Below are 13,867 nucleotides of genomic sequence, written 5' to 3' on the forward strand. Positions count from 1 at the left end.
GGGTTTGGGAGGTGCTGTCGAAGAAGCCTTGGCGAGTTGCTGCAGTGCATCCTGTGGATGGTACACACTGCAGCCACAGTGCGCCGGTGGTGAAGGGAGTGAATGTTTAGGGTGGTGGATGGGGTGCCAATCAAGTGGGCTGCTTTATCTTGGATGGTGTCGAGCTTCTTGAGTGTTTTTGGAGCTGCACTCATCCAGGCAAGTGGAGAGTATTCCATCACACTCCTGACTTGTGCCTTGTCGATGGTGAACAGTGGTAAATCTCCTCACCTCCCACAGTGCTCATTAGTGTTAATATTAGAACAGTGGTAAATCTCCTCACCTCCCACAGTGCTCATTAGTGTTAATATTAGAACAGTGGTAAATCTCCTCACCTCCTACAGAGCTCATTAGTGTTAATATTAGAACAGTGGTAAATCTCCTCACCTCCTACGTGCTCATTTGTCAGGTACTGACTCCATGAGAAATATGTTCAATATATATATCCAATAGACGCACCAACCAGGACCCATCTCCATGAATTCACGGAGACTGTCACTGCCTATAGACACCAGAGGAATCACACCCAGCTGTATTTTGTGTATGTCGATAGATATCATATTCATCAAGTACCAGGATTTAATATCAAAACACAACCAGTCAAAAATATAAAACACTTCTGTGAATAAAATAATAAAACAGCGCCAGAAGTTAAAACCGAGTGAAGGGTCATTTAAATCATCAATGATCACCCCGCTCCATATTTCCCTCCAGAATATTCACTGCCTCAGGAATAAAGCTTTTCTGGCCTGCACTATGATTAAACCTAACGAATGGGCGCTCCGAGTGCAGAGTCTCTGCCGATGGGAGCCAGTCTGGAACTTGGATATTGTGATCAACGGGACTCACTGGATTTCACTGGGCAGCTGTCTGTGTCACACCTGATGTGGAGTGTTGTTCATCACACTCGGGAAATGCTCCATCCCAGAGCTAAAAGCTGTTGAACTGATGGCGGAGGAGAGACTTGGTATCATGTTTAACAAGGGAACGTTCTCCTGCTCATTTTAATATTGCTGCCTAACCTCCTATTAATATTGTATTGATTACAGTTCATCAGAACCTGGGAACGTCTGTCACAGCCTTGGCTGAAGCTTCAAACAGGGGAGAAAATCCAACACCCTCAACAAGAATGACAATGGACACAGGTAGGTTCACAGAATTCTTTAAAATTTCAATTGTGTCCTGACAAAAGCTCCAGATCACAAACAAGACACTGCAGCTCACACAGGAAGAGGTAACAGCACAGATACTGTGTCGATAGCGGGAAGTGAGTGACCATCTAGAAGGACAGTGCAGTCACAGGTGGAGGGATCTCCTGAGTATTGTAACTGTCCAATAGATACCTGGTGTTGGGGACTGTAAGGTGGAGAGAGACAGTGAATCAGAGAATGGGCTTTCCGAGTAACAGTGTGAGACCGGGGAGCAGGGGGACACCCCGAGAAGGGCAGGTGGTTAGAGGCAAGTACGACACAGGAATAGGAGAACGATAATAGTGGAAGATTCTATTGTCACGGAACAGACAGACTCTTCTGCAGCCCTGAGCACGGCCCCAAATGGTAAGTTACCTCCCTGGTGTCAGAGGGAAGAACATCCTGGAACAGGTGGGACCATCTCTGGGAAGTAATGGAGAGCAGAAAATCGCCATGGTCGGAAACAATAACACGGATAGAAATACGTTTATCGAGGGAATATTGAGACTTAGCACTCGACTAAAAAACAAGGCTTAGAGTTGGCGATCTCTGGATTGTTTTCACTGGGCCGCTTAAAGGGGGAAATATGAGGCCGGTCAATGTGTGGCTGCAGGGCTGGAGCAGGAGGGAAGGGTTCACGGTCTTGGGGACTCGCGTGAGTTCAGGGAGAAGGGAAGGGACGGTCACGGTCTGAACTGACCAACAATGGTTTTACAGACTGGGTGAATGGAGCAGGAGGGAAGGGTTCACGGTCTTGGGGACTAGCGTGAGTTCAGGGAGAAGGGAAGGGACGGTCACGGTCTGAACCGACCAACAATGGTTTTACAGACTGGGTGAATGTAGCAGGAGGGCAGGGTTCACGGTCATGAGGACTGGAATGAGTTCAGGGAGAAGGGAAGGGACGGTCACGGTCTGAACCGACCAACAATGGTTTTACAGACTGGGTGAATGGAGCAGTGGGAGGGTTTCAGCTCATATGACTGGAGGGTGGGAAATCTCAGGTTCTGAGATTAGAGATTGGAATTAATAAAACTGTTGGACCAGTACAGAAGATTTATAAAATAGTGAAAAGTTATTAGCAGGAAAAAAGGAAGGTGGTGTTGAGAGATAAAGTCACTTGGTATTTAAAAAAAGCAAAGAAACGGAAACGGGTCAACATTCCAAAAAATCGGAGTTAGGTTTGTGTGTTATGTCTGTGAATATACAGATCATTCCAAACACATTCGGAAAATCAGAAGCATCAGAGATGTGATCGAGTATCTGTAAGACAGGGCCTGAGATTTCACAGGGTTCAGAGCGAAATGTTTCTGATTAAAACATTTTGAGGGGAGAGAAAAATAGTTCTGGACGCCAGTATTAATAAAAGTTTATAAGACAGAGTTAGAACAATAAAAGACTTGCATTTATAGCGCCTTTAATATTGAAAAACGATACAGGTTGCGTCAAGGTGCGATTATCAAACAAAATTTGACACCGAGACAAATAAGGAGATTTTCGGACGAATGACCAAAAGCTTGGGTAAAGTTGTCGGTTTTAAGGAGCGTCTTAAAGGAGAAGAGAGAGAAGGAGAGGTTTCGAAAATAAGGATGTTCCAGTGAACAATATTAAGATATAATCCATATGAATGCAGTTAAGCAATAGGAAGGGAAATAGCACAATACTCGGTCGGTTTTGCAGGCCAGCAAGAAGTTGAGCTGAGATAGAGGGAGAACTGGGAGAAATTAGTTGTGGATGAAGGTTTGGGGAGATCAAAAAATATTTCCTTCAGTTTCTAAAAATGATGGTGGAATTGAAAATGTTGGTGTACGAGAGGACGATGTGGGACCATAGTTAGAGATAACTGTAGAGTAGGATTTGGATCTGAGAAACATCGCCGAGGTGGATAAATCACTGGGCCCAGAGATAACACACCCGAGGCTAATAAAGGAAGTCAGAGCGGAGATAGGATGGACTCTGATCACAATTTCTCAATCCTCGTTTGTTATCAAAAATATCCAGGTGGACTGAAGGAGCCCAAGTAATGTCTCTTTTAAAATAGGGAGAGAGGGCCAACAGGTAACTGGAGACCAACTGGTTTCCGTCAGTCGTCGGCAAACTCCTTAAATCTGTAATTCCAGGTCGAATTACTGAACATTTAGAGACACAGGGGATGATCAGGGGAGGCTGGAACGGATTCGCTGCAGACAAGTCGTATTTGACAAATCTGATACAGCTTTGTTGAGAGGTGACTGTATAGATCGATGGAATGCAGCACATGCGGTGTATATGGGTTTTCAGAAGGTGTTTGATAATGTGCCTCACAGGAGGCTTCAGCCATTTGGTATAAGAGGAAATGTAGCCGCCCGGAGAGAAAGTCGATAATGTGTTTAGTTTTCTCCATTTTTGTTCACAGATCCGAACACTGCAATCACTGAGTTCCTGACAAATTGCGACGATTACCAGCTGTTCCAGTTGACGAAATTCTACCGGGACAGACTGGAACAGGCGATTGAAGAAGTGGTGGACGGAGTCAGCTCGTTGTTAACGTACGAGAGGCATTTCAGTGGACAGGAACATCGGGTAAGTGGGAGGGACACAGAATGAGTTTGGATTATTTCAACATCACAGAACTAACAGGATATCAGATCTTAGAATCATAGAATGTGACAGAACAGAAACAGGCCAAATAGGAAAGAAATTGATCAAACTGAAAATACAGTGAATCTGAAGCAATGATACGAAGAGGTGAAAATACCCAGTGGATCGGTCAGTGTCTGTGCAAAGGATAGGGGAACGGTTCGGGTGTAACTCTTGTGTGGACTGAAAACAAAAGTGAATCAGTTTTACTGGGACTGGGAAAAGGAGAGACCAATATATTCATTGTTATTCTTTACAGAAAGTCATTGATCTCGTGGAGAAGGGAAACAGGGCGGACAGTTCCAAACTTCTCCTAAATCTGGTGATGGAGAAAGGCTCTCGGGCCCGAAGGGTGATGTGGGAATCCTTTGTGAAAATGCACCATGTGGTACCAAAGTTGGACAAAATACTGAAAGAGATGCAGGAACTTGGTACGGTAAAATCTCAAACTGAATTCAATTTCAGATTGAAACACTGCAGAATTTACGATAACATTACACAGATCTGATTTCATGAAAGCTCAATGATTTAAACAGGTCCTGATCCATTTGATTATATGAACATCGGACGAGGTTTATCTGAAATACCCAGTCACCTGAATGGTAAGTGATGAAATGGAAATTTTAAACCGTTTATTTCACTTCTGAGAATCAGAATGTTTGACTGTAGACTTTTGTTTAGAGATTGTCGGAATCTGGGAATCCGGAGGGAATAGAAATGAACCTCGTTTGAACTTGTCATCAACACCCAACTTTTCAAGTTCTAATTCATGCGGTTTCTGACATATTTTCTAAATATACAGAAGTTCCACTGTTGCACTTAATCCAGATGCTGATCACTATCACTTCTTAATTCTTATACTCAACTGACATTGTCCTGATACACTGTGAAATCCCATGGACACCTGGCAGGATCCTGATGCACTGTGAATCCCCATACAAAACTGGCAGGATCCTGATACACTGTGAATCCCCATACACAACTGTCAGGATCCTGATACACTGTGAATCCCCATACACACCTGGCAGGATCCCGATACACTGTGAATCCCCATACACACCTGGCAGCGACCCGGTACACTGTGAATCCCCATACACACCTGGCAGGATCCCGATACACTGTGACTCCCCATGCACACCTGGTAGCGACCCGATACACTGTGAAACCCCAAACACACCTGACCGGATCCTGATACACTGCAAAACCCCAAACACACCTGGCAGGATCCTGATACACTCTGAAACTACATATACATCTGGCAGGATCCTGATACACTGTGAATCCCCATACACATCTGGCAGAATCCTGATACCCTGTCAAACCCCATACACACCTGTAAGGATCCCAACACTGTGAAACCCAATACACACCTGGCAGGATCTTGATACACCGTGGATCCCCATACACACCTGTCAGGATCCTGATACAATGTGAATCCCAATACACACCTGTCAGGATCCTGATACACTGTGAATCCCAATGCACACCTGTCAGGATCCTGATACACTGTGAATCCCAATGCACACCTGTCAGGATCCTGATACACTGTGAATCCCAATACGCACCTCCTTCGTGCTGCCCAGACATTCTGGTTTTCATAATTGAAGAGCAGTGCCTTGAGCCAGATGTTACAGCCCCCCCCCCCCCCTTGGAATCTCCCCACCACCAACTGGAAGGAAAGAGGTGGAGAAAAGCGAAACTTTAAAATGTTATCATTTCACAGCACAGAGCGAGACGCCAAAATGTTCGATCTGATCTGAGAAGTTCACACTTCCGAGATGTTCACACAAGGAAGTTATGGGCTGGCTCCCTAATGGCAGTGGAAGAGAGAACCTTATTTTACTCAAAGAATAGCCCTTTAACTCAGGGTCTTTTAAGACCTAATGTAATGACTAATGGAAACAGATTTAATTTCCCAAACCTTCATTGGAGGAATATCAGACCAAAATGAAACAACGGAGTACAATTACTGGGGAACAGTTGAAATGAACTGTGAATGTTTTCTGCTCTAACATTACACTGAGTGAAGTGAGCAACAGTTGTATTATTAATAATAATCGGTGATATGACAGGACTGTTATAAAAACACATTCAATTAATATACATAATAATTGCTGAAAAAGTGTTCACTATTTCTGAAACACAATACAACAGGAGAATGATTAGAGACAGGAAAAGACCATTTGGCCCAAATAAGCCTGTCCCTGTTAGAGAGATGACCCCACTTTTGCTTCCTCTCAGTGAATCCACAGAAACACGTTCAATTATCACTTCACCCCACTTACACTGTCCCTTTAGTGTCCTTCCCCGGTATCTGGTCCCTGCTTTCCAAAGCTTTGGGTGATTTCCCTTCGTATTTCTGACTTTCAATTTTCTCTGTTATTAATTATTTTGTTGATTGTGAGCCTGTTTCCTGCACTCATGTTCTGAATTCCATTAAAACATTTCAGAACCGAAGTTTCTCAGCCAAACAAAATACATTAATGCGCCAGCCTTCCCTCAACGCAAACTCCGATATCTTAAATCATCTTTCTGATTCCCCACTGTACATTAAGAATGGCATTAAGATTTACTTGCTATCACGTGATATAGAACAACAGGTAATACCCCAGATAACCTATCCGAGTCCCGTTTCTGAAAGCTTCCCCTCCATCGAGGTTAAACAGTGGAACTTCTGTCCATTCACAGTCTGTCCCTCTCCCAGTGCCCACAATATCCCAGATAACCTGCCTGAGGTCTGATACAATAACAGTGGAACTTCTGTCCATTCATCGTCTGTCTCTGTCCCACTGATACGCAAAACCCTATTTACCATTTCCGCAGAAGGACAGCACCACTGACAGTTTCATAGATTGATCAAATGGAACCTCCACTGTCGTATAACCAGGATCATGTTAAGGTTTCTATCAGATGTCTCCAGTGCAGTTCAGGGCTGATAGGATTAATTATCAGAGCGAAAATATCACCTTCATCGAAATCTCCATGTTCAGTAAATATTAGAATCAAGTGAGGATTTGAAATTTTTCACAGCCCTTGTTCACTTTCAAGCGAGGTTTTCAGCAACTGAGTTTAATTTCCTGCTCGCACCTCAATTGAAGCTATGAATTCAATCTCGGAACATTTCACTGAATAGTAAAGTGATATTGAGAATTTGTTTTTATATCAATACAACTAACATTGAGAACCACTTTCTGTCTGTTCTCATTGAAGATGTTCAACAGAAACACAAGGAAACACTCCGGGTCCAAACTGAAACACTGAGAGTGAACACGATCCTAACAAAGGAGAAGGTTAAGATTTTCCAGCTGGTCAATCTATACACTGAACTAACGGTCATTTCCACTGTTCTTGATCGGACACTTGTAGAACATGAACTGCTGGCAAGAGGCCGAGACCATGAAGAGTGGAGAAAGAAACATCTCCGGAGAGAACTGGAAAAAATCCGAAATGATCAACTGTTCCAGAGCAGTTTTTCCCGGAGAAAATCCAAATCTGGGAGTTCAGCAGCAGTGAGCGGAGTCGCGGGGATTGGAAAAACAACAATGGTACAAAAGATTGTTCATGACTGGGCCACTGGGAAAGTATACCCACACTTTCAATTTGTTTTCAGCTTTAGGTTCCGGGATTTGAATGCTATTAACTGTAGAATAAACCTGAGGAATCTGATACTGGATCTGTATCCTTACTTTGGAAATATTCTGGGAGAACTCTGGAAGAACCCAGAGGGATTACTGTTTACATTCGATGGTTTAGATGAATTCAAGGACAGTATCAATTTTGCTGACAATCGGAGAAATACAGAACCTCAGTACATGTGCACAGATCCTGAAGACTGGTGTGAAGTGTCTGACATTGTGTACAGTTTATTACAGCACAAGCTGCTCCAAGGATGTTCAGTGCTAGTGACCAGCCGCCCCACTGCATTACATTTATTGGAAAAGGCTGAGATCAGTGTCTGGGCTGAAATCCTTGGATTTGTTGGTGAGGAACGGAAGGAATATTTCAACAAGTTTTTTGAAGATCAGTCGGTGGCAGCAGCTGTTTTCAATCATGTGGAGGAGAACGAGATCCTGTACACCATGTGTTACAACCCTTCCTACTACTGGATCCTCTGTCTGTCACTGGGTCCCTTCTTCACACAAAGGGAAAGGAAACAGCAGCGTGTTCCCAAGACCATCACCCAACTATATTCCTACTATATTTACAACATTCTGAAAAACCATGGCCGAGAGATTGAATCCCCCCGTGATGTGTTACTGAAGATCGGTGAGATGGCTTTCACTGGGGTCTCCAAGAAGAAGATTGTGTTCAGAAATGGAGATTTGATCAAGTACAATCTGCAACCTTCCCAGTTCCTGTCTGGGTTCATGATGGAACTTTTGGAGAGAGATGATTCTGCCCAGAGTGTGGTTTACACATTCCCGCACCTCACCATCCAAGAGTTTGTAGCTGCACTCGCACAATTCCTGACTCCAGATCCAGGGGACATCCGGAAACTCCTCAGTGAAGCCCACAACAAGGAAGATGGGAGATTTGAGATATTTCTCCGTTTTGTTGTTGGTCTCTCCTCCTCACAGTCAGCTCGGCCCCTGGAGGAGTTTCTGGGTCCACTTCTTCATCAAACGATCTGCGGAGTGATTGACTGGGTGAAGGAGAAGGTTGAAGGACAGATTGGAAAGACAGAGCGTGAAACTGGGAAAAGGAACCTCCTGAACACATTCCACTACCTGTTTGAGTCTCAGAATAAAACACTGGCTCGGGTCACAGTGCGATCTGTGGAAACACTTACATTTAGTGAATTGAGACTGACCCCGATTGACTGTGCGGTGCTGTCTCATGTCATTGGACTCTGTGATACAATAAAACACCTCAATCTGGGGGGCTGCTCCATTCGGTGTGAAGGACTCCAGCGGCTGGGAACCGTAGTGCACAAATGCCAGGTGTTGAGGTGAATGATTATTTGTCTCTAACTGTCAGGCCAATTGTAGAACAGTCACGGATTGTATTGCTGATCGGAAATGAAGGGAAACAAACAGTTCAGTTAAACCAGAGAGAAACAGATTCAACACAAATATGACAAATGATAAGAGGATCGGTTAGTAATTCCCTCAGGACTGGAGAATCTAAAATGGATCCTTGTGAACAATTCGGGATTTCACAATTTTTATCCGATCAGTAAATACAGGTCACTGAAAGAGTCTGATAATTTAATTGTAATAAATGATATTTATTGTTGTTTTTCTCACTGACTGAGATGCGTCCATTGAAGAGGCTCCTTCTCACTGTTACTTACAAGTAGATCGACACTAATTGCAGCAGTCTGTGTGTCGGAGCATCCCACCCTCTTACCGAGGTGTGGGGGCAAGTTACAGTCACCGGACTGTCAACGTGTGTTGGAGAGGGAAGCAGAAACACCAAACATTCAGTAACAAACAGCAAAACACAGCTTTCGGGCAGTCAACCGCCAGTGGGCGGGCTGAGCTTTCCCCGCAGGACGACGGTCCGTTATCTTAACTCATCAATGACACTGCCCTTCACACTCTCCAATACATCCATCATCTCTTCACCCAGCTGGCAGCACTCGTGCCTCTGAGTCAGAAGGTCGTGGATTCAGGCCCCTCGCTCATTAATCCAGGCCGACACTTCAGTGAGATTTGGGAACTAAAATCTGCCTTTGAAAAGGTTCCAATCTAACGGGTTGTGGGGTATTAGGCCAGGAGTACAGACACACACCGGCCAGCGGTGGGGCCTCACACACAGCGTGAGGCTCCTGGGTTAACCAGGGGGCAGTGAACCCGGGAATTTCCCATAATCTGCCCCCTGTGTGTGAGGCCCCGCTCGGGGAGGGAACTTCAGAAAAATCCCCATAAACTGTCGGGAACGTTGCGCCTGAAATAAATGTGGAGAGAATTTAATGGGAATAAAGTGAGAGACTCCCCTCCCCGATAAACTAGAAGTACAGGGACATTTAAAACTAGTAACAGGACAGAATAAACTCTCCTTGTTACATAAAATCCTGGGGGATGGATTTTACAGCAGCCTTTAGTGCCGTTTCACAATATAACTCACCCCGAGGTATGAAACAGATTAATATAATACTGCATAAAGTACAGGTAATCACCACTTTATCATTTAATTCAGGAAAATTGGCCCATTCCCATAAAATCTGGGATTTAAGAATCAGCAGAAATGAGACAATTTCCCCAAACATGACGGGACCTCCAGGAGGGTGATTCTGATCATCAGGGAATGAGACCGGACTGAGGGACATTTGAAGGCTTCACACAGACAGCACTTTATTTAATAAATATATTTACTGACAGTCCCTGAATATATGGGGCGTTGGACAGAGTAAGATTCATTGTCAGCGACAGGGAAATCTAGTTATTAATTTCCTGAAGATACTACAGGAAACACTGAAAAATCAGAGAGAAATTGTGTCAGATCGGGGATTGGATTCAGTTTGTTTCTCACTCTCTGTATTTTTGTGTTTAGACTGGCAGGAAATCAACTGGAAGATTCAGGAGTGAAACTATTGTCTGCGGCTCTGAGGAACCCGGACTGTAAAATACAGACACTGGAGTAAGTATCAGACTGTGTGAGATTGTGTTTGTAATAACTGGATGTCTAACACTGTACATTAAGGTCAGTATAAGTAATAATAATACAAATAAATACTGGGAATTTACTCTGATTCCTGTTATCTCTGCTCGTCTCTCTCCTCACTCTGATCTCTAGGTTATGGTACAACGGTCTCACAGCTTCTTGTGCCGATGATCTCTCCTCCGCTCTCTGTACAAACCGGTCACTGACGGTTCTGAACCTGGGTAATAATAAACTGGGAGATTCAGGAATGAAACTACTGTTTACGGCTCTGAGGAACCCGGACTGTAAAATACAGGAACTGCGGTAAGTATCAGATTGTGTGAGATTGTGTTTATAATAACTGGCTGTCTAATATTAAACATTATTATTAGTAAAATTAAGTGTTACTAATAATGTACATTATTATTATTATTATCAGTAATAGTGTTATTAATAAACACTGGGGAATTACCCTGATTGCTGTTAATTCTCTCTCTCTCATCCCCAGTCTGGATGATGTCGGTCTCACAGATTCTTGTACCGAGGATCTCGTCTCCGCTCTCAGTACAAACCGGTCACTGACGGATCTGAACCTGGGATCAAACTCCTTCACAGACCGATCTGTCCCCGCTCTCCGCTCCCTCATACTGACCCGCAGGAGTCTGGAGCGGATCTGGTGAGTATTAGTGTTAATGTTTAATGTAATAAATAAAATATCAGTGGGATTCAGTCCCTTTTATGGGTAATATTTCTCTGTAATTATTATTGAAATATTAACCCCAGTCTCCCTGTTATTTCCACTGTTGTTCAATCTGTTTATTTCCTGTTTAATCTTTAATCTGTTTCAGTCTGAGGGGGAATCTGTTCAGTCCAAACGGAAAGAGACACCTGGAGTCACTGCGGGAATCCAGACCCGGACTGAGTGTGGGAGTGTGAACATTTCAATTTATAACCATTCCTGGTCTCATTGTATGAACATTTCAATTTATAACCATTACTGATCTCATTATATGAACATTTCAATTGAAACCATTCCTGGTCTCATGATATGAACATTTTTGGCCGATTCTCTGTCCCTCCCCTTTAACCGGCCGCGCTCCAGGTTGAAATCCGAACGGCCCTTTAACGGTTTCCAGCTCGAGCTGAGCGAGCGTCGTCTCCCATTGTGACGTCAGAGGCCCAGCGACAGGGTCACGAGACTCAGTCACCCGGTCCCCCAGCGCTGATTCTGCGGGATATCCGGGGCTGGATGGTCCCCAATGGGGCACTGGGTCAATGTACAGACAGGAAGGGCCCAGGGTGGGGCTCAGTCTGGGCTGCAGTGGGACACTGGGTCAATGTACAGACAGGAAGGGCCCAGGGTGGGGCTCAGTCTGGGCTGCAGTGGGACACTGGGTCAATGTACAGACAGGAAGGGCCCAGGGTGGGGCTCAGTCTGGGCTGCAGTGGGACACTGGGTCAATGTACAGACAGGAAGGGCCCAGGGTGAGGCTCAGTCTGGGCTGCAGTGGGACACTGGGTCAATGTACAGACAGGAAGGGCCCAGGGTGGGGCTCAGTCTGGGCTGCAGTGGGACACTGGGTCAATGTACAGACAGGAAGGGCCCAGGGTGGGGCTCTGTCTGGTCTGCAGTGGGACACTGGGTCAATGTACAGACAGGAAGGGCCCAGGGTGGGGCTCAGTCTGGGCTGCAGTGGGAAACTGATCATTGCATTCAGTACTACTGGGTGCCTCTCCCAGTCAGGAATCAGAATCTGGAACAAGCATCCCTGTGTGCCTTGCCTTCAGCTGCCTTGGCCCTAATATCTGGTATTCCCTACCTGTTCTTCTCCGCTCTCTGTCCTCCATTCAGATGCTCCTTAAAACGACCTGTTTTCCCAAGCTTTTGGTCACCTGGAGTAATATTTCCTTGCTTGGCTCAGTGTCAAATTTTGTCTGATTGCTCCTGTGAAGCACGTTGAGACGATTCACTGCTATAAAGGCTTCTATCTAAATGTGAGTTGCTGTCCATGTGCTAAGTTAATAAAACTCCACCGTTTACTTCAGCTCAGGCCTGGTCTCCTCATTATTTAAAATCAACAAACTGGTGTTCGTATTTTAAAATATTGAATGAAGTTTCCTGGAAAGTACATCCCAACTCCTCCAATCAGCGTCACAGATGTGACTTGTCGGTCTATTAAACCTGGTGGGTCTTACTCGGGGGGGGGGGGGGGAGGGTGGATGTGCAATTTACACAAATTGAGTAGAGCTCAGCTGGGACTCCAAAAAACGGCCGCCCGACATGCAACGTAACATGGCCTCAAGGCAACGTAAAATTACTGCCATGCACCTGTCACAAAATAAGAACATAAGAAATAGGAGCAGGAGTAGGCAAATCGGCCCCTCGAGCCTGCTCCGCCATTTAATAAGATCATGGCTGATCTGATCCTAATCTCAAATCTAAATTCCTGTCCAATTTCCTGCCCGCTCCCCGTAACCCCTAATTCCCTTTACTTCTAGGAAACTGTCTATTTCTGTTTTAAATGTATTTAATGATATAGCTTCCACAGCTTCCTGGGGCAGCAAATTCCACAGACCTACTACCCTCTGAGTGAAGAAGTTTCTCCTCATCTCAGTTTTGAAAGAGCAGCCCCTTATTCTAAGATTATGCCCCCTAGTTCTAGTTTCACCCATCCTTGGGAACATCCTTACCGCATCCACCCGATCAAGACCCTTCACAATCTTATATCTTTCAATAAGATCGCCTCTCATTCTTCTGATCTCCAATGAGTAGAGTCCCAATCCACTCAACCTCTCCTCATACGTCCGCCCCCTCATCCCCGGGATTAACCGAGTGAACCTTCTTGGCCGTTATGAACCAGCCAGCAATATCAGAGAATGTTGTATCATTGAAGCAGGCCATTCGGCCCATCGTGCCTGTGCTGGCTCTTTGACAGAATCTGGAGTCAGGCAGGGCTGTCCTCTCTCCTCCGTCTTGTTCGTGTGTTGCATCGAACCCTTTGCCGAGTCCATCAGGAGGGATGCGGGCATAAGAGGGGTGACGATCCCAGGCAGCGGAGGCACTCAGGTCAAGGCCTCCCTGTACATGGATGACGTCGCCGTCTTTTGCTCGGATCAGCTGTCGGTCCGCAGATTGATGAGCATCTGCGACCGTTTCGAACTGGCCTCGGGGGCCAGGGTAAATCGTAGCAAGAGCGAAGCCATATTCTTTGGGAACTGGACCGACCGATCCTTTGTCCCCTTCACCGTCAGGTCGGATTACCTGAAGGTGCTGGGGATCTGGTTCGGGGGGGCCGGGGCGTGCACCAAAAACTGGGAGGAGCGTATCTCCAAGGTTAAGCAGAAACTGGGACTGTGGCATCAACGATCCCTCTCGATCGTGGGCAAGAACCTGGTCATCAGGTGCGAGGTGCTCTCGGTGTTGCTGTACGTGGCGC

At 45.3% G+C, this 13,867-nt stretch overlaps 1 protein-coding gene and 1 pseudogene across 1 annotated transcript; one reads left to right on the forward strand and one right to left on the reverse strand.

Moving 5' to 3' along the window:
• LOC137314528 (zinc finger protein 585A-like) overlaps positions 1 to 13,867 on the reverse strand; it is a 915,457-nt pseudogene that overhangs the window by 288,447 nt on the left and 613,143 nt on the right.
• LOC137314560 (NACHT, LRR and PYD domains-containing protein 3-like) lies at positions 7,075 to 12,475 on the forward strand. Its single transcript, XM_067979866.1, has 5 exons — positions 7,075 to 8,793; positions 10,341 to 10,427; positions 10,584 to 10,754; positions 10,939 to 11,106; positions 11,279 to 12,475. Exons 1-5 carry the CDS (start codon positions 7,388 to 7,390, stop codon positions 11,364 to 11,366), a joined length of 1,920 nt encoding a protein of 639 aa, XP_067835967.1. The 5' UTR covers positions 7,075 to 7,387; the 3' UTR covers positions 11,367 to 12,475.

Source organism: Heptranchias perlo, unplaced genomic scaffold (assembly GCF_035084215.1).
Source record: "Heptranchias perlo isolate sHepPer1 unplaced genomic scaffold, sHepPer1.hap1 HAP1_SCAFFOLD_52, whole genome shotgun sequence".
NCBI lineage: Eukaryota > Metazoa > Chordata > Chondrichthyes > Hexanchiformes > Hexanchidae > Heptranchias > Heptranchias perlo.